A 24,132-nucleotide genomic window follows, 5' to 3' on the forward strand; every position below is an offset into this window, starting at 1 on the left:
CTCGCCGGCCCGGTCGCGTTTGGGGCCCGCGGCGTTCCCCGGCTGGCGCGGCGGGTCGCTACCCCTTCTCTCCGCGGGGGTTGCTCGGGGCAGCTCCGCCATGGAGGCGGGGACACCGGGGGGAGTCAGGTAACGCAGCCGGGGAGGCGCTCCTTGGCCGGCCCTCTCCTCGCTCCCGCGGGTGCCGGGGAGGCTCCACCGGTTTCTGCGGGGAGCGGCGGGGTCAGACCCGGCCCCATGCAGCGGCTCGGGGCTCGGGGTGGGCGTGCGGAGCCGTGCCTTGCTGTCCTCGCCGCCCTGCCCGGACACAGCCTTCCCGCGGCGGAGCGGAGCAGCGAGCGGAACCACAGCGCCAGGGGTATTTCGGGCTGCACCGCGTTCATGCGCCAACAGAGGCACACGAACTTGGAGCAAAACCCGAAAGGACACACTTGTCTTCAATCAAAAATGGAAAGGGCTGAGTGATCTAAGTATACGGTCACTGTGAGATCTCAAATAATAATCGAGGACTTGTAATTGTGACTGAGCCTCAGTGGGTGCCGTCTGCATTTCCTATATTGCATGTATATAATTAATAAGTATTCCGTAAGCATCAATACTTTATCTGCCAGAACTAATACTTTATTCCTTTCCATCTGAGCCCAGCATAATCTGGGAAATACTTTGATAATAGACACTACTGGCAGCCCATTTTCTTTCAGGCAAGTAAAATATTTACTGTTATCTAATAAATCTAAAAGTTACTTCAAGCCTAAGATAACAGAGCTGTCAGCGGGACCATCGGAAGCCTCCCTCCTTTGTCGGTCCCACTGAAGGTTGAAGAAAAGGGTGCAGTATTTCTTTTCTGCCAGTCCTCCCCATTTCTCCATTCTTATTACTGGAAAATAATAATTAACCGTAATGACTGCAGAGGGAGGTCTGGCTTCAAAATGCATAAGAATTCAGCTATGCTGAAATCCATCTCTGTTACTCATAGATTCAACCATTTCTCAAAATTTCAGGGTTCAAAAAGAAATGGTTCAGCATGAAACTAAATGTATAAGAAACTCTTCCCATATCTAAGCACAGTAGTTCAATGTCCATCACATTTTATGTTGGACCCGAGTTTCCTGCACTGTTTTTAATCCTGACCTCTCTTGAAAAGGATCCCCATCATTTGATCATTCAGCAGGTGTGTGATGGACACATCTAAATACTTCCTTTATCTGCTCTTTCTAGTGTCCAAGATGAGGCTGTGGACAAAAGCAACTTTAAGAAATGCAACCAGATTGCTTTTTACAGGTATGGAGAATTTTAGTGTAGTTATGCATTGACTTTTAATCACAGCAAGTCTGCTACTTTCAGGATTTATCTTCCAAAGGTGAGCATTCCACTTACCTATCAGCAAGCAATAATCAGCGGACTTTAAAACATGTAGTCTTACACCCAGAATGTCTTCTGTTAAAGTTCAAAAGGATCAGTCCTCTCATCTGACAAAGGCCCAGCAATATTTTAATTTAAGTGCACTCAGACACAGATTGTACTCTTGACACTGATGTTTCTTGACCATCTGCAGTTCAAAGTAGTAGAAATCGTTTGTCTGTGACAATAGCTGAGTGTGTGATTACAGTTCTGTTGAGCAAGTACCTTGCCCAGAATTCAGTGTCAAATCTAAATTCTAGCTCACTAGTCCCTTAAAGTTAACCTTGTGCTAAGTCATATTTCTCATCCCATTTCTAACTGTGCTCTCGACTTTTTTCTTCCCTTTGTTGTGTTCCTTCCTGTGCTGACTGAAAGAAATGATTGTCTATTGTTACACCAATTAGTCACTGACATATTTGGTTTATTAATGAAGGAGTTTGTCTTTAAGGTAGCGTCCAAGACGCTTATCTTCAAATACTTCATAAAACCTGGGCTTGGCATGGAGAATTCTACAAACAGTTGAAAGAGCCTTTATTTCAGGATCTCTGACCTAAAAACATTATCAGGGCCAAAAGCTGTAGTCAAAACTCTGTAGTCATCAAATTTATCAAGAAACAATTTGCTTGGTGCATATTTGAAGGTTACACATTACAAACACACAGTATTTCATCACCCCAGAATGTAGAAGGTGTTCATTGTAAGTTGCAGGGATATATGACAGAAAATGAAAAAACAGATTATTCAACTGAAATTTCAGGGATAAATGAAAGAACAATAATGGAATTGTATAGCTAAGAACTGGACACTTGAGACTATTATTATTATAAAAAGCCACAGAGTGGTGATGGGTGAACCCCTGAACCCCTCTAAAATCTCATTCGTAAGCATTTAGGTGTGCTCAGAACTATATTCCTTCTTTTTCTTCTTGACTTAAAGTGCTAATAATTGTATTTCAAGCTCAATAAAAGCTCAATAAAAAATGATTAAATAAACATTTCTAACAATATGATGTCCCTTTGTATGATATAAGCTACAAGAGCTGGGGAGACCAAAAATAATTTTCTGTCTTGACAGGCGTCAGAAACTTCTACGTCCTGGAAAATCCTTTTATCGAGTTTTGTTGGATTCAGTCACATTAAGTGATGAGAATGTCAAATTCCAAATCATTCACGAGGAGAATAAGGTGAGTACCATAGAGGGTGCTTACAGAAAGAGCAGTGAATATTGTCAACACAACTAATAATATTTACAGGTTTTGAGATTCTTCAGTGGTAGATATTTGAGAGATAATGCAAACTATCAGCCTAAATATGTCCTTACTAATCAGCATTTAAGTTTTAAAAAATTAATGGCTGTATGAAAAAAGAGAGTTCTGAATAAAAGACTTTTTTCCTAAAAAATATTTTTAATTCAGAGTTTTCTCCACTATTTCAAAATAATAAGTTCTTTTTTTGTAATGCTAGATATCAGATGCTTGAAGATAAAGAGTTCACTTAAAAGGCATTGCTTCTTCAAAGGGGTGAAGTAGAGTTAACTGGTATAAATTCATATGGATGATGAATTTTACTCTCAACAATGCTAAAGAACAATCAATCAGAAAGCAGGCATGTTGGTTTTTTTTCCAGACAGTAAGTGTTTGGTGATGCTGTGTTAAAAATAAGTATTTTTTATCCTTATGAGTTTATCTGTTTGTTTGCTCACAGGTTCTTCTACAAGTAGAAATTTATGAAATAGAAGGCAATATTTTCAGACTTAAAATTGATGAGGCATCTCCTCTCAAAACAAGATACAAAGTTCCTGATGTTCTTATAAAGGAACCTACCACCCAGAGGTAAGTGATGGGTGATTTAAGTGATGATGATTTGGCACCTCAATATCTTATACAGCTTCCTCCTTTATATTACAGTACAGTTGTCTCTCTGCAATATAAAGTTCCTACAGGAAGAGAAAACAAAAATGCATGTGGTTTATTTACTTTCAAAAATTTATGTTAAATACTTAAGAAAGTATTTAAAAAATAGAGAAAGCTTTATCATACACACAAGAAAACTGAGCCTCTTTGACCCAATCAGAAAATAGCCTACTTGTTACAATGCAAAGTTTTTACCTAAGGTATTACCTGTTAATGTGAAAGGAGTGCAAGCTCTGGATAGTTTTCATGGCAGTTCTGTAGCCACTTTTTGCACTATGCAGTGAACCCTGAGCACAGCATGTATTTCTGGCCTTCTTTGGCTTGACATTAGCCTTAAGGTTTGTGTAATGTATGCAGATATTCTTAGCCATCTTCTGTATCTATTGTTATTTAGTTGCAGTGGATTTCATGTGCTGTTGATTGATATAAAGGTGTTGTTGCTTTTCATTTGCCAGACTGTTCATATCCCACAAGGAGGCAGGTATTTTGGTACTGTCAAGTGTTAATGAGGACTACAAACTTCGAGTCACAGCAAACCCCTTCCAAGTTGAGCTGCAGTCCAAGGGTGAGACTGTTATGAGTGTGAATTCCAATGGTTTGTTGTATTTTGAGCACCTACAACCACCTCCCAGTGACAGGTACAGCATTTGTCTATCACATCGTCGTATATACTGGTTGTGCTGTAGCTGAAAATAAAGTATGGAATTGCAATTTCTGAAAGCTCTTATGCACTGAAACGTGACTTCTCTTTTCCTTCATTAGTACAGTAAATACTAGGGGAAGTTTTAACAAACACATTCTAGATCAATTAGCTGCAGACTGCTTTGATCCCTTGCAGTAGCCATTAACAATAAACTGATTATTTCTATGTATTTGTTTTCATTAGAAAACCTACAGCACAAAATGAGGAGGCAGCAAGTGATTCCTCTAAGGTAACCCATACTTACTGCAATTCAAGCAGGAATATTTTGTAAAAGAAAATTAAATTACATGTTCATTTTGCCCTATAGTATGTTCATAAATACAATCCAACCACCTTCAAAAAAGGACCTGGTATAACATTTTGAGATATTTTACAAATTCATAGTTGAAGGAAGGTTTGTGTGTTTTACCACCTTGTAGAAGGCATCAGTCAGGTAGATTTAGCCCCAAAATTTTTTTTCTATAGCCTTTTTATTACTAATTTATTTCTCTTTTGTTCTCTTATTTGAGCTGGAGTGGATGTGTAAAAGGGAGCTTTGTGGTGATATTTGTCATTTTCAAATTCCCTGTTCATTGCAAAGAGAGTTTCAAAAGAACAAGACCTTTTTATAGCAGTCAAAAAAATATGTCTCCACATACATTCAGGCTTAATACAGAAATAAAATTCTCTCTTAAAATAGACCAGGTCCTGGCAGCACATAGAGGCACATAGCAGTTTTCCCAGGACGCTGAGTTGTGTCTGGGATATAATTTTAGCCCCTTGCAGAGCAGATGGCTGCTTACTCTGCTATCCTGTTATAAATGGCAGGAGCTATGCTGCCTTCAGCATACTTATGTTTGAGCTCTGATTTCTGCCAGGGAAAGCACACAGCTGCAAGAGGCCACGTCCACTTACTGTGGGATGAATGTAGAAAAGAAAACAAGGGAAGATACTGCAAGAAGTGTAAATTCTATGACAATGAATTACAGGACACAAGGAGGTTAAAAGTATCAGTTACAGACACTCCAGAGTGTCTGAAGAGCTTTTTCTGTGTCTGACCTTTACTATTTGGGGGAGTGAGTTGGTTCTGTTTGTATGTGTTTTTTCTGTTTGGTTCTACCCATGCATTTCATAAATTTATTCAACATCAAGGAGAAACACATTTTTCACAGTGAGAATAATCACTCACTGGAACAACCTTCCCAGGGATTTGGCATAGTCCCATCATGGGAGTTTTTCAAGATTTGTTTGGACTGGCTGCTAAATAATCTCATCAAGGCTCCCTTTACCATTAAAGGGTGGAGTGTGTGATCTTTTGAGGTCCTTTTCAAACTGGACTATTCTATCATTCTGTGATTCTGCCTAAGATCTCAAATAGTATTTTTATGCTGTAGCAGACTGCTTGTGTACAACATATGCACATCAGTTCTTCAGTGTAAATTCCTGGAGCTGAATCTGAGTTGTGGTTTTGATTTATTTATATTAGCCATATGTGGCCAAAAAAAAAAAAGCAGTATAAATCTCATGTGAACAATCATGTTTTTCTTAAAACTACATGATGTGTGAGGTTTCATTTGCTAGGCTTACCTATTTTTATTTGTACAGGAAAAACAAGAGGATCTAGATCTCTGGCAAGAGAAATTTGGCAGTTTCTTAGACATCAAAGCTCATGGTAAGTCTCAGTCTAGTTCTGAAAACAGCTTTACTGTTTTACATATAGCCATGTTCATTCATATTTCTGTCTGCTTTCTGTTTAGCTGCTTAATGTTTATCAATGTCCCACTTGTTCCTGCTTTTCAGTTGCCTTAACTTTGTTTTAATCAGAAATCAGTGATGGGTAACAATTTGACAAAAACTGTGCAAATATTCATTTGATCTGTGTTCAAGAGGGAACACATTAAATGTGACCCATTTCATCAATTCACTGTATGCCATTTCTGACACAGCATTAACACTATCTGCATTGTCTGACTTTGCATGTGTATATTGTATATAATACATTATTTCCTTTTCCTTTTTTTTTTCAGTATTAGTACATAACATTGACTTCACCTGTAGTTTATTCTCATGACATATCAGAAATCATGATATGTAAGCATTAATAATTGTCACAAAGAAACCCTTTTAAGTGTGGACTAAAAAAAGGAATACGGAGCAATCTTAAGTGATAAAGACAAAGGTTATAGACACATGAGAGCGGTAACTCTAATAAAATTTAAATTATAAATTGCCAAAATATACGATGATCTGCTGTCCATCCCATTGTATTCTATATTAATTAAGTTGCTTGGCTTTGTCCATTACCATTATCATGCAGACTTTTGTAGTGATCAGCACTACCCAGCAACTGCAGTAGAAGGAGGGAAGTCTGAAAGCAATTTCTTTTGGTGGCAGAAACTTCCTCAGTTCACAGTCAAGATACAGAGGGCAGGAAGCTGTTGCTCTTGTTGTTCAGACTATTTCTCATGTCTTAGGCCAGCATCATGTTTTTGTGTTTTCTGTGTCAGAGGAATAAAGTCCATATGGTCAGATTCTGATCCTGAAGCCACTGCTTGTCAGTCTGCAGGATCTCTGGTTGCCTGCCAAAAGTTGCTCTGGATTCAGTAGTGTGACAGGATGATATCATTGGTGGGGACTCTTGTGCATGCTACTCCCCTGGCTGAGGCTGAAGAGAAGACCAGTGGGAAACAGACAATTCAGATCCTGAAGTTCGCTGTGCTGCAAAGTTTAGCTTTTAGGTAGGGGTAGAAACAGGAGATAATTTTAAGCAGTTTCACTACCAAATAAAGAAGTGACCCGTGATTGCATGGATTTGGGATTTTTTCTGGTAAAGTGATTCATTTTATCTTGTTAAAAAGTTCAAAATCAAAATAAATATAATAAAATCTGTTTCAAACATTACCTCTATAGAACAGAAGTAATAATGGAAGTGAAGTTAAAAGGAAGCATGAAAGACTTAATTATTGAAACATTAAAACCTATTTTATTTTGGTTAATCCAGTTATGTTGCTCTGCTTTATTCCTTTCAGATAAGCCTAAGAACTCTGCATTCTCATAATTTAATATTATTTCCACAGGTCCTACTTCTGTAGGCATGGACTTCTCTTTACATGGATATGACCATGTTTATGGAATACCACAACACACAGAAACACTTCTTCTGAAAAACACCAGGTAAAGGTGTCAAGGCATCAGGTTGCTAGTGAATGCAGTGTCTTTTTTTTGTTTGCTTTGTAAGAGAGAGCTATAACATAGTATTAATAATTTAACCCAGACAAGAGCTTGAGATATGTGTATTTTAGTTTAATATTTTAGTTAGTTGAATTGTAGCCCCTATCCATGTGGAGTAAGGCATTCTTCTTTCCCTAGTGTGCAGTTTCATGAATGGCCCTTTCTGTTCTCTCCCAATTTTCCATGCAGTTTTTTTCTGACTTCCAGGATTGGTCATGTTTCAGCAGAACTCATAAAAGAGCAATTCTATGGGAGGATGGGAGAGTTCAGAAATAATATTTTAGGATTTAAAGCAAACTCACAGTAGTCTCCCTGGCAGCAAAACTCTCATTTGCTTCAGATAGTGAGGACCAAAACAAATAAGCAATAATCTAAGCAGTCCACATTTCAGCTCTGGATGCTAAACAAAGGACTAGAACACAGAGCACTCACTGAGTATTCACCAGGTTTAGTGAGACAGCAATAAAATTAAAACTAGCCTAGTGCAAGATGCTTATGTGTAACAAACACATCTGTTTGTTTGTCCTAGTGATGGCGATGCCTACCGGCTTTATAATTTGGATATTTTCGGCCACAAGATACATGACAAAATAGGTATTTATGGTTCAGTACCCCTTCTCTTAGCACACAAGCCTAACAGAACTTCAGGGATCTTCTGGCTGAACTCTTCAGAAACACTGGTGGATATTAGTACAAAGGCAGTAGCTGAGGTGAGAGTTATTCACTTTCCTCAGAATTAAATTACAAAAGAAAACACTTCAGGACAAGGCCAACAGGAATTTAACACTATTGGAGATTTATCTTTTACTCACTAATGAAGAATTGTCAGTCTCTTCCTCCTGTCCTCCCTATTGCTAAATTTGTTGTATTAAACTAAAAGAACAAAGAGATCACTCCTTTCAAGAGCCAAGTTACAGATTTTGTATTTTAACAGATCTACAGGAGGAGACAGAGAGAAAATACATAGAAAAAATCTGCATGGATGTAGAAGGCAGAAAAAATGGTGGACAAAAATCTTGACATTCACTTGGATTTGAGAAATTTTTATGAGTATTTAAATTGTTGGAATTGCCACAGACTTCTGCTTAGCAGGCTCATTCTTCTGTGGAATGTAATTGATCTTGAAGAAATATGTTCAGGAAAGGAACTCACTCTTGAAACACAAACATATGAATTCTGTTAAAATTGAAACAATGACAAGCAAATCTGCTTTTCCAGCACTGCATTATGTGGTTAATTTTATTTTTTTTTATTAATGAAATAGATATTACTCAAAGATCATACAGAAAATTCACAGTCATTAATTATGGAAATGCTTTAATATTTTGCCACTCATTACTCATTTTTTCTCATAACCTATTACTCTACTTTGTGTAAGTGGTATGCAAGGTAAAGAATTTGTGAAGGATTTATAAGAAACATTCAGTGTGTATTCCTACTACCTGCCAGGTATGTGGTGGTGAATTTTGTGTGTTTCCCTATTTGCTCCTTCATTGAATAGAAGTATGATAGAGAGAGAGATTTAGGTTTACCTTGTTTTCCTTCTAAGCACACTCCATCCAGATCTGCTGCAGAAACTGCTAAGCAGAGAGCAGTGCCTCTAACTGATGTTCGCTGGATGTCAGAAAGTGGGATCATTGATGTTTTCCTGCTGATGGGACCCACTGCGTTTGATATCTTCAAGCAGTTTGCACAACTGACAGGTACTAACTGACATAACTGGAGTCAGAATGGCACGCTTATCCAGGAGATTGTCTGAGGAACATGCTGTACCCAAGAGTGCGTCAACATTTACCTAGCCCATGGTGTGCAGGAGGCCAGTTGTTCCCAAACTGCAGTGTGTAGATCAAAGGCTCTTGCTTTGTGAAGACAGGCCTCTATCCTTGTTTTCCCTAGCATTCACAGTTGGTCAAACTTGCCTGTAATTGAGAAGCCAGCATAATCACTGCTATCTGAAACTGCACCCTTAGAGGAAGAGGTGAAACACAGGGGGATAGAACGGCCAGTCACAAGACACGTATCACAAGTATCAAGACACGCCGCCTTATAATGTGGAAAGACTGAATTTATTGAGAGTTTTGTCTTTATTCATATATTCTTTCTAGGCACTCAAGCCTTGCCCCCACTTTTTTCTCTGGGCTACCATCAGTGCAGGTGGAATTATGAGGATGAACAAGATGTCAAGGCAGTGGATGCTGGCTTTGATGCACATGACATTCCTTATGATGTCATATGGCTGGATATAGAGCACACAGATGGCAAGAGGTATTTTACTTGGGACAAAAAGAAATTCCAGAACCCCAGAAAGATGCAAGAACATCTCAGGAAGAAAAAACGCAAGGTAAATAATATTGCAGGAAGAAAGAAAAGATTTCTCTGTAGTGTGAATCTACCCAATCTAGCTTTAAGCCTGGTACTTCAGATACTGGAATCAGGTGAACTACAGCACATTAAATTAGACTGTGTTGCCATCTGGTGATGCTTCTAGCATGCAAGCTCCATTGTTTAATTCAGTTCCTTATACAATTTTATTATTTAGTAGCTTGTTCTGTATCCTGACAATCCAGCTTAATTTGACCCTTGTGAAACTCCATCTTACAGAAGCAGCTCAGCACTGATGAACACAGCAGAAAATCTTTCTTTGTAACATGATCTTTCACCATTGATACTTTCTGTGGTTGTTTCAGCTTTTCTTTGTGTTTCTGTATTTCTGTTTTTACAGTTAAAATATTTTCCTTGGAATTATTGAGTTGTAGAATTGCTTAATGCTTGATCTTTGCCAAAAGTCAATGAACAGGGGATTGTTGTAACAGTATTCAAGTTTTATAGTCTCTCAATTGGAGCTATAGTACTTTCTCAGCTCTGCCGTAAAGCAGCAGAATGTAACTGCAAAACACAATACTCGTTGGTGTTGTATGATACACAAACTAAAACAAATTTAACTGTCTTAAGGTGTATGCTTTTAAGCAGGCACATGAACACAGAAGTCAGATATTTTCCCATTCACAGAGTACAGCAGTGAATTAAATAGGTTGTTTTTAGGGGTTATGGTACTTGCTTTTATCTGAAACAATGGCTTTTGTAATTTATTTCAGACGGGTAAGTTCATGTACTCCTTGTAAATTCAGGTCCTGTACACATGTCTAACACAGTATATAAAAAACTGGTATCTGCTTTTTAAACTAGGGACACAGCTCTCTTTACCTGAGATGAAGTCATTCTCTGCCTTTTAGCAAAAGTGAGCTCTTACTGTTTTATTAAGCACAGCTGATCTTAATTATGTGTTTTATTTTCTTACTCTGGCAGCTTGTGGTCATCGTAGATCCTCATATTAAGGTTGATCCCTCGTATACCCTGTATGCACAGGCAAAAGAAAAGGGATATTTTGTGAAAGACAGGAATGGGCAAGATTTTGAGGGCATCTGTTGGCCAGGTAAAAAACACTGTGTCTTTATATTTTAAGCTGTTTATTTTAAAAATTTTGTAGAATAGTTTAATTGGTATGCATGGAAGCAAAATTGAATTCTTATATTCCTTTCAAATTCCTTTTATTCCTTGCAAATTCCTTGCATTTGTTGTAAATATTAATAATTATAATAAAAATTAAAAGTTAATATAATTTATAATAATGGGGGAGGGTTGGTCCTCCCCATCATGTCCCAATTGCCTCAGCTGTATAAATTGCCTCTCTTATGTCGATTGGATGTGCAGCTAGTCTCAGTGCCTAGAACTAAAAGAGTTGGATTTATTGATGAGAACAGCCATTCCTCTTCCCAGCTTGTCTTGGACACAGAAATGCAGTCTGGTCCATTGCAATGAGCACAGCTTATGTAGGCTGGATGAAATTTAGTGAACCCTGATCCGGAAGACTTTGATTCAAGAGTAACACAGTGATTTGACATATTATGTTTCATGAGAAGATCTCATTGCAGGGAGGCAGAGGAGGTTGTCTCCCTTCTTTACAGACAGGAAGCACACAGTCCTGGCAAATGAATGATTACGGGAAAAATCAAGGACATATTGCAACTTCTAGTAGCATGGTCGGATGTCGTTATTCAGCTTCTCAGTGACACTTTGCTGTTTTAGCTCAGAATACCAGTGGTGATGTCTTTCCCTGACTACTTGTTCACATGTGAACGTATTTGAAACTGCTAGCAGACATCCTTAAATGGTGCTTAGCTTCAGACCTCCTGAATCTAAGTGTGTTGACCTTCACAACATGGCAAAGGGTGTGCTGAATTCCAAGTCAGCCTGGAATTTGGTCTTGAGCTTTAATTTCAGAAAAAATAGCAACTACATTATTGCTGTCTATGGAAACCATTGTAGCTTTAGGCCATTGTATATAGGTGCAAAGACAATATTCTTAAAATCAGATAAATAATTGGGATCTCCAACATCTCCAGGTTCCTCTTGTTACCTGGATTTCACCAATCCTGAAGTGCGAAAATGGTACGCAGATCAATTTGCCTTCAAAACATACAAGGTTTGTATTTATTTGCTCTGATCTACATATCCCAGAAAGCCTGAAAAGGGAGAAGAGAGAAGATACTGTTTAAGCAAGTTGTTGGCCTTTGTAGCTCTATTATTGTGTATAGGAAAATACCTTGATAAGCTGAAGTACCACAAAAGGATTTTCTCCATGGACATATCTACACTGAGCCAGTTGGAACCCATATGCCACCAGTGAACACACACTCTTAGTTGCAGCAATATAAGGGACAAACTGCAGGCATTTTAAGAACCCATAAACTGAAACAGGTGCTGCTATTCCAGCCTTTACTACCATGATAGCACACAAGGAGTGATGTGGAAGTGCACTCTCACACCTTAGTCACTTCATCCTGACCTTCCTGCCTAGTGCTGAAAGTGTCTGGGTGACCATTGCTGCGCACCTCCAGTTCCTCCCACCCTGCTTCAAAGTCCTAGTTTGCAGTAGAGTTGTTGAAATCACTTCCCTAGTAGACATACATAGTAGATATTTCCCATGCTGCTTTTTCTCTCCAGCTTTTACCTCTGGCCTTCTCTGATTTTTCCTAGTGGCTGTTTTATACTTCTCTTTTCCCTGCCTCTTTCCCTCACAAGAAAGCAGGAATAGCAAGTGCATAACTGAGTTTTGTAAGAATTGCAAAGATCAAGTGGCCTTGCAGGCTGCTACCCTGACTAGAAGGGCCTCTGAGAGGGATGAGATGACTAACTGGGGGCTTTCAAGTGACCTGAAAAGTGTAATTACCAAGTCTTGGTTTTGTGCCGCTGTTTCTACTCATACCCCAGACTGGCCTGACACCCACTTGAGATAAACACTCAAAATCACAGGATTGACTCTGTCATGACCTAATTGAAGCCCTGTGTCACAGGGATCCACTAATATCCTCTTTGTATGGAATGATATGAATGAGCCTTCGGTCTTCAAGGAGGCAGAACTAACAATGCAGAAAGATGCTGTGCACTACAACAACTGGGAGCATCGGGAAGTACACAACCTCTATGGATTCTACCAGGTGGAGTATCTGGAGACACAAACTGCAGTTATTCTCATGGAGAATGTGTGATGTGGTACTTCACACAGTAGCAGGTATTCTATAGCCTTCATCAAGGCCTGAAACTCTGCTGGATATTGCAATGTTTAAAATAAACTGTGATTCATCACAAGAAAATGTGACATCATTTGTGCCTTACTACCATAGTAATGTAAATTACATTGGTGTGACTACTGAATCTTTTCATGTCTTCTAATAAGAACATGTTATTTAATAATAGGTATTATTTCTGGGAACAGGATTGTCTTAGTTTTTCGGCCTTAGAAGGGCTAAAAAGACAGTGTAGAAAGTACCCTAATTAAAGAGTTTGTCTTCCTGACTTTTCTATTCGTGACTTTCAGCAAATGGCAACTGCAGAAGGACTCATCAGACGTTCTTCAGGAAAAGAGAGACCTTTTGTCCTCACACGATCTTTCTTTGCTGGATCACAGAAGTATGGTCAGTAAGGATTAGCTGGATCCCTTCTTTGCTGCTTTATTATATTAAGTTTGATGGATAGTAGTCTAGAGAGGACAGAAACTGTTTAAGAAATACTGATGTGGTAAGCTCATAAGAGTGCAAGTGATTAAAAAAATCAGGAGAGGCTGGCAAGGTGTGTATGAGTCAAAGGTAGAACAGCAATCTGTGTCATTTGATAAATCAATAGCTGTTTTTATTGCCTATTTCAGGAGCACAGATGTATAAAGAAAAAAGAAAGGTGTAATGTACAGGAATTCCAAAGTAGTTAATGATTATTCTTGTCTTCTTTCCTTAACTGCAAGCATGAACTGAGATATACATTCAATTTTCCTGCATAATCCTGAAACTGTGAATTTCCAGGGGCAGTGTGGACTGGAGACAACAAAGCAGAGTGGAGTTACTTGAAAATATCCGTTCCAATGCTTCTTACCATCAACATGGCAGGGATTTCCTTCTGTGGAGGTAATGAGCTTCTCACTGTGCATAAATTGTGCCATCAAGTTTGTATTCCCAAGGTAGACTTCAACACAGACAGTGGAAAGCTTAACAGCCCTCTGCATTTCCAGGTGGTTTCACAGATTAGTCTGGTTTCAGAAGCCTGAAACCTGGCTCTCACCATCATGTCTCTCTCCACTAACTTTTGTGCAGTGTTTTTGTTCCATCTGGAGCAGCAGTCCTTGGGTAGTGTTCTGTTTACAGCATCACTGTGATAGTGCTCTGTCCCTGGGAAAATCACTCACTTAGCCTTCAAAACTTCTCTTCAGTTTGTTTTTTTTTCAAAGCATAAGTTGTTGCACTGGTGTTTTACACTTATTTGGACAAGCAGCTGCCCAACAGCTGAACAGAACAGTGAGCAAACTGTGAAATGCATGGATTTATACACTTGGGATGTTTGTTCGAGGAGAGCTTCACATTTTCCAGAGCAATCTCCAAAACTGTGTATTTTCATTTGTCTGCGCAATATCTAGCTGATGTGGGAGGGTTTATTGGAGATCCAGAGCCAGAGTTACTTGTTCGCTGGTATCAGGCGGGAGCCTACCAGCCCTTCTTCAGAGGTCACTCTAACATGGAGAGCAAACGGCGCGAACCGTGGCTCTTTGGGGAGAAGAACACCCAGATCATCAGGAGAGCCATTAGAGAGCGCTACGTCCTCCTGCCCTACTTATACACTCTGTTCTATCGGGCACACACGGCAGCTGAACCCGTCATGAGGTAAGAGCATGAGCCAGCAGGCCTAGAGGGTACCTGCAGGAGCTTACTTGGAGAAGGGAGGTTAAATTACCACCTCTTAGTTTTGTAGTTACTTATTTGACTATTAAAAGGGAGAAAATCAGACAAAAGTTCTAATACTGAATTATCTTTTCATGCATTCTGTGAGCTTTGTTAGGGCTTTCAGAGGAAAATTATGTCCTGAGTTTTTCCCCAAATGACACCTGGAACACACTAATTCAATAAACCCATTGCAGTCTTTGAAATTTTTAGAGTAGTCTGGGCTTCAAATTTTTCATCGTGATAAAGACCTTCACATAGTAGTCCAACCAGTACATAAAACAGTGCTTAACAGACTGTGAACTTGACCTAGAAATGTAACTGCCATTTTGCCTCTCATGAAAATATTTGTTACTGCTTAACTGTTACTGTTATAAAATCTTATTTCATATTAATAGTTTTATCACTTTTTTCTGCAGTATTGCTTATAATGTTTCTTTTAGTAGAGAATTTAATAATCTAGAACAGAAATTAAATTACAAAATAAATTATTTGTTCTGTTGCTCTCTAACCTCTTAAAAGTGCACCTCTGTGGAACTCAATGCAGCACTTCTTTTGGAAAGAGATTAATGTCATTAATCTCCCTGGTATAGATTATAATCTGTGTTTGTTTGTATTATAATCTGTGTTTGCGGTTGCCCTAGAACTGTTCTTTTGCTCACATTTGCCTTTATATTTTGTTATGTAGATACATCTTACATGTTTTAGAAACATAACAGTCTTTTTGATAAGGGTTGAGTGGTTTGAGTTTTGAAGATAATTTGCATTACAGACTTAGTAGTGTGAGTGTCTGTCTGGACCTATGTAGATGTAAATGCACCTGTTTTATGCACTGACAGAAACAGTGGGTTTCTGTCTTTCTTGAAATGAAGCTTTTGTTGGCATGTGAACTGCCCACAGTATTAAATCACACTTCCATTGTGTTAAGTTTGCTGCAGTAGGTACAGAATTAGAGGGGAAGTGTATTTTTCTCACTGAGACAAGCAGAATGGAAAGTGTGTCTCATTAGCAAGCACACGAGCAGCAGGACTGCAGTGAAGAGGTGGATGCCTGTGAGTGAGCAGGTGAGCCAGGCTTTTGTGTAAAGAAACCCAGACCCTGTCTCTTAACAAGCTGTTGTTGTCATAATCTCTCAAACTTTAAATATACAACTTCTGTTCCATAACCAGATGGTTATTACACTACACTTTTTTGGAAAAGACTGAAAATTAGCTTCTGGTGCAGGTTTTTCAGGTGTGCCCAAGGCGAGACTTTCTATAAAAAGCAGCAGGGAGCTGTTGAGAACAGGAAGGATTGTGCTGCAGGGACTAGTTCATCAGGGGCCAGCGTTGCTGGTAGACTGGGACACAAAGGCTCATTTATCTCTCCTTTGATAGAAGGAAGGCAGATGTAGTGCAAGTTTGTAATGAAGAAGGCAGGAGGGAAGAAATTGATGCCACAGATGTAAAGATAGGTATAATGGAGTGTCCTAACCCATACTGTACTGGGGACTCTTAGCAAGGGCAAAGAGGCACTTTGAGTCACTGACACAAAAGAGAACCTTACCCTGTATTCAGTTCTTGGTAACTGTGCCTTGTAAAGAGAGGGAAAAAATGGAGCCTAAAAATGCCAGAAAGACTTGAACAGGTTGATTGGAGAGGAAAAATGTAACTGAATTCCATTATCTTTCTTTTCTACAGGTCTCTCTGGATAGAGTTTCCAGGGAAAATGGAAACTTTTGATGTGGAAAATGAGTACATGCTGGGTAAGCAGGTGTCTTACTCCCTGCAACTTGAGTTAAATATTTTTAAGGTGTTGCATGAGAAAAAGAAAACATAAAAACACTACCCAACACTTAAAAAAATTATAATCGAATATAGAACTTGAGACCTCTTTAAGGGACCTCCTTTTAACAGCACTTTGAAAACAGAGGACATAGGAGATAAAAAAACTAGTCACTTTGAAAAAACATTATTGCTTTTGACCTGAAACATCAAGTTCAGTAGAGCAGCTAAGATCTGCTTCAAAAATGGCAGTAGTAAACAACTACCACCCAAACATTATTGGTTTGTACTGTGGTATGGCTGGCTGCTGAAGTCAGTCAGCCATCAGCCCACTACACAAGCCTTTTTCTTCAGTAGAAAGTGAACCTAAGCATATGACATGCCCAAGCAAGCTCCTGGAATGGCTGTGGGAGGTTGACAACCCCAGAGCACACAGGGTCTGCTCTGGGAAGATGCAGCCTTGAGGACCATAGCTGTATTTATGTTTTTCTCCAGGAAATGCTTTGTTGGTACATCCAGTCACAGAGAAAGAGGCCAAGACAGTGACAGTTCTGTTTCCAGGGTCAGAGGAGGTAAGGATGTATATGAATTGCCCAACTATTCATCTCAAATAAGTATTTTATGCAGAAACCTTCCGGCTCCCCATCTAATAACTGCTGAGCACTAATGCTGTGGCAAGTCTTCGCTGGCCATGCTGTGCCACTCCGAGCCCTTCCTTTCATCTTGATGCCTTGCTTGCTTGGCTCACAGTTAATTTGCTTTCTTCCTTTTCCACGAGCTGCTGCACAAATTTCAAGTCACCTACAGTTTAAATCTCCCTTCAAAGCTTGCTCATCAATCACCATGAAACAGCTTCCCTACATTGTCAGTTACCTTTTTACATGTATTTCTCTTTGGGTTAAACTTCTTATTTTATGTAGAAAAAAAAGGGAACTTTGAAGAAAGGTCAAAAGGAAATCAGAGAGAAACTGTAGGGAGGGAAATTTTAACAAGTCAAGCCTCAGTAGCCTGGGACATGTATAGCAAACACTGACTCACACAGAGAGCAGTTCCTCTCTGAAATAAAGGTATTTATCCACAGGATGGCACAGTGGTTCACTCCTACAAAGAGCATTTGGCTACAGCAGCAGTGGAGGAAGGAAAATTATTTGGGGAAAATAGTTGCTAAGGAAAAGCCTGAGACTCCAGAGAGTAAGCAGCAAAAGGGAGTGTATGAGACCATGCAGAGCCTTGTGACTCCACTAACTGAGAACAGTTAGAATTCTTCTCAGTTTAAGGAGAAAAACAGACTAGGTTCTCCAGACAAGTTAAGGAAAATACTTTTATCAAGATCTCTGTGGCAATTGAGTGCTTGGCACATTAGCTTAAACAGCTTAAACCTGTTGCCAAGTGTGGTGCATGGGAGATTCAGATGCAGCTCCCTTTTGTCACCTGTTATTAGCAGCTTTGTTGTTAATTTTCACTTCAATATAAATCTGCTTTTTCAAGAACTATATTTAAAAAAATATAAAAGCGTTTCATTGTTTTGCACTTCCAGCTGCTTTAAGACATACAAGACATTATGCAAACTGTAGAAAAGGTCAGATAATTTTTGTGCTTCAGAAATTACAATTTATTCTTTCCATCCAGAAGATCATTTAATTTAAAAAGTAAATGCTTTTTCTTGCCAATCAAATGGGTTGTTAGGAATACTGACAAGTTAAGGAGAGTAACTGTGTCTACAGAGGGAACAGATTTTGGCATATGTGTCATGCTCATTCTTATTTCATTTTTTCTAGATTTGGTACGATTTCAAAAAATTTAAGCAAATGGAAGATGCGGGCACAGTGAAGATTCCAGTAACACTGGAGAATGTATGTTTTTGTTTTAAAATGCTACTTTCATGGAAGAGAAAAAAACCCCAAGCTTTTGTTTTGTCAATATTCAGGATCAGAAAAGTTACAGTTCAATTTCTTCGTAGAAATGTAATCTAAAATAGCTTTTGTATAAAACTCCCATCTCCTCTGTTGTTAGATTAAACCCTACTGTGTCCTGGTGGTAAAATGAGATGATATAACAGTTATTTTTCCAAGCAAAATTATTTTGCTTAAATACATACAGAAGTTTAATACTATTACCATTGTTAGCTGAATGATTTTCTTTATATATTTGTGGTAAAAGTTCATTTCTAAGTTGAGCAAACTTCTGTTATCTCTGATCCTCATTAAAATTCCATTATCGGAGTGCGGGAATCTTTCTGCCCTGACTTTGTGTTTTTGCAGATTCCTGTATTCCAGCGAGGGGGCACTGTGATACCTCTGAAGACCTCAGCTGGAAAATCCACTGAATGGATGATAGATATTTCTTATGAACTCCACGTGGCCTTAGATGCAGAGGTATGCTGGGATAGTGTTCCCTTTTTACAAAGACGTCTTCTACTCCATCTGACCTTTGTAGGCCCTGTTTGATCAGAACAATGGCATCTACATTTGAGTGTCCAATGGCTCTTCTCCACTTGTGCTGTTTGAGGGGACACAGACTTCTCCCCCACTGTCCCCTCTAAGCATGACTATCTGAGCATAGCAGAGCCAGAATATTTTTCTGACTTTTTTCAGCCCTTGTCTAGTCCCTTGGAGGGAGGAGCAAAGAATGAGCAGGCCACAAACTTCCTTTTGGACACAGAGAGGGAACTTCCTACAACTGTCTTTGCTAATAAAGAGGTGACATATGGCACCTGCATCAATTTACAAAACCAGGATGTCTGGCAGTCTCAGAGCTGGATTGCTTGAGCCTTCCAGGGATACAAGCTGCTAAAGAAAAATAAATACACACCTTCAATATGAAGCATAACATATAGTGAGACAGTTTAATTATTCAACACTAGAAGCTGCTGTTAATTTGTGCTTTATCTGGTGTGTTTCACAGGCCTGTGCCATAGGTGAGCTCTATGTTGATGATGGGCATTCATTTCAATATCTCCACAAGAAGCAGTTCCTGTATCGGAAATTCACTTTCCACAAGAACATTCTCTCTTCCAGGTAACAGCAATCATGGGCAAAAGCCAACAACACAAATGTCACTGGAAATGCCTGTTCTAGTTCATGAGGCCTTCTTACAAAGGTAGCAGTATTAGTCTCATCTATTGCTTAGTGAAGTCTGAGAGAGTGCACAATCTGTCATAAAACTGCAGAGGTAAACAGTGTTCTACAGAAGTCTGAAGGCAGTGACACATGAAATACTGAGCTGTCTTATATTGTTTCAGTCTAGTCAGACTCGAGATTCTGCAGATTGACACAAATATAAAGGAAGTCGTTAGAAAGAGTACAGCCTATCTGAGAGATAAAAAAGATAAATCGGGAGATTTGCAAGTATGCAACACCTGGAGTGTTTATATTTTCTAAGTTTTGTTTTCTAACATAATCTTTGCTGAGAGGGTGGTCAGTCACTGGAACATGTTCCCTAGGGAAGTGGTCAAGGCATCAAGCCTTTCCTAGTTCAAAGCACATCTGGATGATGATCTGAGCCACATGGTTAGGTTTAGGTAGTCCTGCAAGGAGCAGGGAGTTAGCTTGATTCTTATGTGTCCCTTCCAACCTGAGATATTCAGTGCTTCTGTCTGGGAACCAAAACCACATCTTTGCAGTCTCCCAAAGTAATCAACAAATTCACCATATATATTAGCATGAAGAAAAACACTTGAAGGGAGGCACAAGAGGATACCACCTGCAAAGGTTCAGTGACAAAACCTAAAAGCCAAAGAGATGCCAAATATGTCACTATAACACTTTTACTCTTGAGGTACATTGCACAGAGGGCTGTGTAATGCATAAATGGTGATTCTGCAGGCATTTTTTAGTCCTTCAAGCTTCAAAAGTATGCAGGAGTTGGTCCTAAAGCTACAAAATTTAACACAGAGCAAAACTAGTTTAGCTTGTATAATGTGGTTAAAAGTATACTTCAAATCTCTTTATATGGAACATGAAATCTGAAAAGCTTAAAAATTCAGGATGGGAAAGAAAAATGTTGCTAAATTGCTAGCAAATCTGAAGTTGGAAAAAATAATTTTGAGATTAATAACATCCTGTTCATTAAAAAAGAGGTGCATTTTGATTTGATTTGAGGTTTTTTAGAGCTTTTTAATAAAAATTGAATTAGTTACAAAATTAAACATAATTTTGTCTCAAATTGAAATATTTTACGTGAAAAAAATGTTAAAATTAGCTTTACATTTATATTTAGGAGTTTTAACTACTGTTTTCTGAAAATCCAGAACTTTTCTGGTTCCAAAAGCCATGCTTTTTGCCTTAAAATAGTTTCTCAAACTGTTTTTCTTCTGACTGTGAAATCTGATATGCAGCGAAAAAATCAGCTGACAGTGGGAGAAAGCTTTACTTGTTTTTAAGAGAAAGATAAATAGAGGAAAGGAAACCAGTATAGGGAGCTTTCAGGATGAGACTGAAGTAATAATATTTGCGTGATACCGATTTATACTGAGGGAAAGAAATTGATGTATATGAAGTTATTTTCTTTTTTCAGCTGTGTAGATGAAAGCGGACAATACCACACTACATGTGTAGTTGAACGGGTGATAATTCTGGGATTTGGAAAGCAACCCACTTTTGTGACAGCCAGTGCCAAGGGTAATGAATTGACTTTTCTTTTACTGCAATTTTTTCAAATTCTGTTGCTCTGCTGCCATTCACTAGAGGTGTCAAACTGACAAGTCTGCAGAAGAAGTGTTACAGCTTAGGAAGCCTCTTTGTTTAGCTTTCTTTGTTACTTTTTTATATCAAGGATGGAATTTAGTGAAAGGAATGAGCAGCTGTTCACCACTAATACTGCATGCAGAACTGAAGAACACTGACTTTGAAAGATGATAAATACATCAGTAAATGTGGTTTGGAATGAACACATTCAGACAACATGAGCAGAGATGGCACTTCAAATTAAAGCCCATTTGCTCAGGTCTGTTAACCTGCCTAGTCTAGAACAGGAAACTTGCAGACAAACCCAGATTTACTCTTTGTTTCCATGCTCATCCAAAAGTTCTGGAGTTCCTGACTATATGTGATATGATCTCTAGAAGTTGTGAGGTATCCCATAGGGATAGGCTGTAGCAGCTACAGAAAGGGCTTACAATTTCTGGTTGCTTTTCAAGCATGTCCCTTACTTTGAGAGTTATGGGTAAATGTAATTTCTGCCTCCACCTGTCAAGGGTGCCTGGAGGAACACCTGTGCAAAAACCAGGGTGATTTTTTTTCAGAAAAATTCTTAAGTAGTTCCATAGTTTGATGTACCATAGTTTGAAAGATCAGAAAAAAAGAAATATTTACTTTCTTATTCCACTGCATTCTTATATGTGTGCTGGGAAGATTTGACTTCTATATGTTTTTTAATCAATCCTTTCCATCAGTGGCAGGGACAGTCAGAACTAAAAACTGTAGAGTCACATGTAGCTGTGTTTCAGAAGAATTCTTCTTAAATTAAATAGAAAACTCTCTTGTCCTGTTCAGATGGAAAAAAAAAAGAAGTGATTTTCACATATGATACGAAGACCTTTGCACTGACACTGGAAAACTTAGCCCTGGGTGTTGATGCTGACTGGGAGATCTGTATCAGCTGAAAGAAGATGCAACTTCTTCAGAGAAACTGTCTGTTGAGAGGCTGAGGAGAAATAAACTGGGAGGACTTCAGATGTTCACTTGAATCCAATTAAATCAACAAACATATTTTCCACCAATACATCCAAACTAACATTTCTTTTAAAGCAGCAATTTGGACTTGGATAAATTTTCTGTTCAGCAAAAGTAATAGCACTAGGATTGTATCTTTGGGGAAATAAGCTAAATACTATTTGCATTAGGCTGGCTTCAGTTAGGCATTAAGCTTCAGTTCTGCCTTCACTTGCAATAAAAAATTATGAGTTGGTGGGGTGAGATTGTGGCTTGTTGGCACAGGCCTTAATGTAAGTATTTGAAAACCACACTGTTCAGAGGCTGTTGCACTTTTGGAGATCTGGGCCAGTTCAACAAGCAGCATCAGCAGGTATGGCAGACACAGGTTATCACCAGAGTTCTGCCTGCCAGCTGCCTTCTGAAAACAAACACAGAAGGAGCCACCCAGTGTGACCACAGACACTTCTGCTTTCCAGTCCTTATGGCAACACAAAATTAGCTGGTCTGCACGCGAAAGTAAACAGCAGGCTGGCCAAAGAGCTCAGGCACTGGAGGGGAGGGTTGGGTAGCTTGTGCCATTCGTTTGTGCAATAAGAGAAGACAGTAATGTGGTGGTGCAGAAGGCTCCCTAACAGCCAGCTTTGAAACTTGGATTTCAAAAAGGCACAGGTACTACTTAAAAAAAAAGTTTTCTGTTAGGAAAGAATTGGCATTGATGATTGAATGTCATTGATTCAAGGCAGCCCAGTGAAGGAGCTATGCTTTCCCAGATCTTCCAAGTCCTGCCTAGTTTTGGCTTCCTTTAGAAAAGTTTTAGTCATGTTACTTTTTAGTATCTGGCTGAGATTTGAGCTAGGCATTTATGAAGCAGAATTTCATTTTAATGGGATTAATTCTGCGTGCAGGCATCCCACTTTCTCTTACAACTCAGCCTAATGTTCCCTTGCCTTCTTTTCCCACTATCTCTGCAAACAGAACTGGTATGTTTTGATGCTTGCTTTGCTTGCAAACAGAGACATCCTGAGTCTCACATCCATTACATCCTGCCTGTTCCCTCAGGCTTTTCCATCTTAGGCATCTCTTTTCACAGGCTGCCATTACTCCACAGAGTTTGTTTACCTTTCTATTTGCTAAACTTGTCAGCTATATTATTTTCAAACCAGTTCTGCTTTGAGTCAAATCTGAACATGCCATCAGTTGGGTTTCTGGTTTTTCTGGAATTCTAGTTAATTTAATTCCTTTTAGTAAGATAAGGAAGTATTTTCTAAAGACATCAGTAAATTAACTCATAGGAAACAGAGAAGGATGGTCACCATTTTTGCCAGCTAAAGGTAACATAACGTTACTAATCCCCCCAGTCATTCCCACCTGCTGCTGTTTGTCCTGCAGGGCAGATTTCTGGGAACAGCAAGCAGGAGGGCAAACTATGAGTGCTCTTGACTACTCAAGTGTAGTTTGTTCCCCACCAGACGCTTAGCTTCCTTCTTTTATATTCTGCAGAGCTATTTGTCAGCACCTTCCAGGAGACAGTGTGAGCCTCCACTCCAGGAACTGGCAGTATGAATACTGTTGTGCTTAATGCAAATGTGTTAATCCGGGTAGAACAGCAGCAAACAGATCTTTTGCATCTGTGAAAAGAGAGACAGACCCTATTTTTCTATCAACTTCTAAGCTTTGATTGATGATTTCTTACTGTGTTTAAGTATAGCAGTGCTTCTGACAGGATATAGTTATTGTCTTGGGTAATTTAATAAAATATTTTAACTGCTATTTCTCAAATTGGAAAGTGAAATAAAGTAACAATGAAGCAAGTTACATGCCTTTTTCCTTCCAACCTTCTTTCTACTGCTAAGAATCACTAGTGAGTATTCTTCCAAGAGTACCTGGTGAATGTGAATGACTTACCTTTATTCTCTGGCACTCAGTAAGATATCTGCACCATAGTAAGTACTCATGGGTCAGATTTTCAGAGGTATGAAGTTCCTAACATCTCTGGATTTCAGTAGAAGTTAGTTGCTGAAAATCTTAAGAGTTGGGTCTTTAGATCTGATAAATTTCAAAGAGTATGATTTACATTACTGTTTGTAGTAACTCACATATTTTTTCACATATTTATTCCATAAATGAAGAAATAAATTTTTAGTATATCTTTATTAAAAAAATAGTTCTATTAGTGAAAACAACTGGAGAGAAAACTCCATACAAATTAAATAGAAATATTAAC

At 38.8% G+C, this 24,132-nt stretch overlaps 1 protein-coding gene across 1 annotated transcript; it reads left to right on the forward strand.

Annotated features, from left to right (window-relative positions):
* The first annotated feature begins 41 nt into the window (after nt 1-41).
* On the forward strand, nt 42-23,723 carry GANC (glucosidase alpha, neutral C). The gene is made up of 24 exons (XM_066552444.1): nt 42-129; nt 1,219-1,281; nt 2,476-2,584; nt 3,105-3,232; nt 3,769-3,951; nt 4,200-4,245; nt 5,601-5,667; nt 7,073-7,169; nt 7,756-7,936; nt 8,776-8,929; nt 9,332-9,567; nt 10,533-10,659; nt 11,630-11,709; nt 12,581-12,724; nt 13,105-13,201; nt 13,583-13,684; nt 14,191-14,434; nt 16,171-16,235; nt 16,750-16,826; nt 18,033-18,107; nt 18,516-18,629; nt 19,159-19,271; nt 20,770-20,873; nt 21,747-23,723. The coding sequence occupies exons 1-24, from the start codon at nt 101-103 to the stop codon at nt 21,854-21,856; spliced, it is 2,745 nt and encodes a 914-aa protein (XP_066408541.1). The 5' UTR covers nt 42-100; the 3' UTR covers nt 21,857-23,723.
* The last annotated feature ends 409 nt before the right edge of the window (nt 23,724-24,132 follow it).

This window comes from Molothrus aeneus, chromosome 6 (assembly GCF_037042795.1).
Source record: "Molothrus aeneus isolate 106 chromosome 6, BPBGC_Maene_1.0, whole genome shotgun sequence".
Lineage (NCBI taxonomy): Eukaryota > Metazoa > Chordata > Aves > Passeriformes > Icteridae > Molothrus > Molothrus aeneus.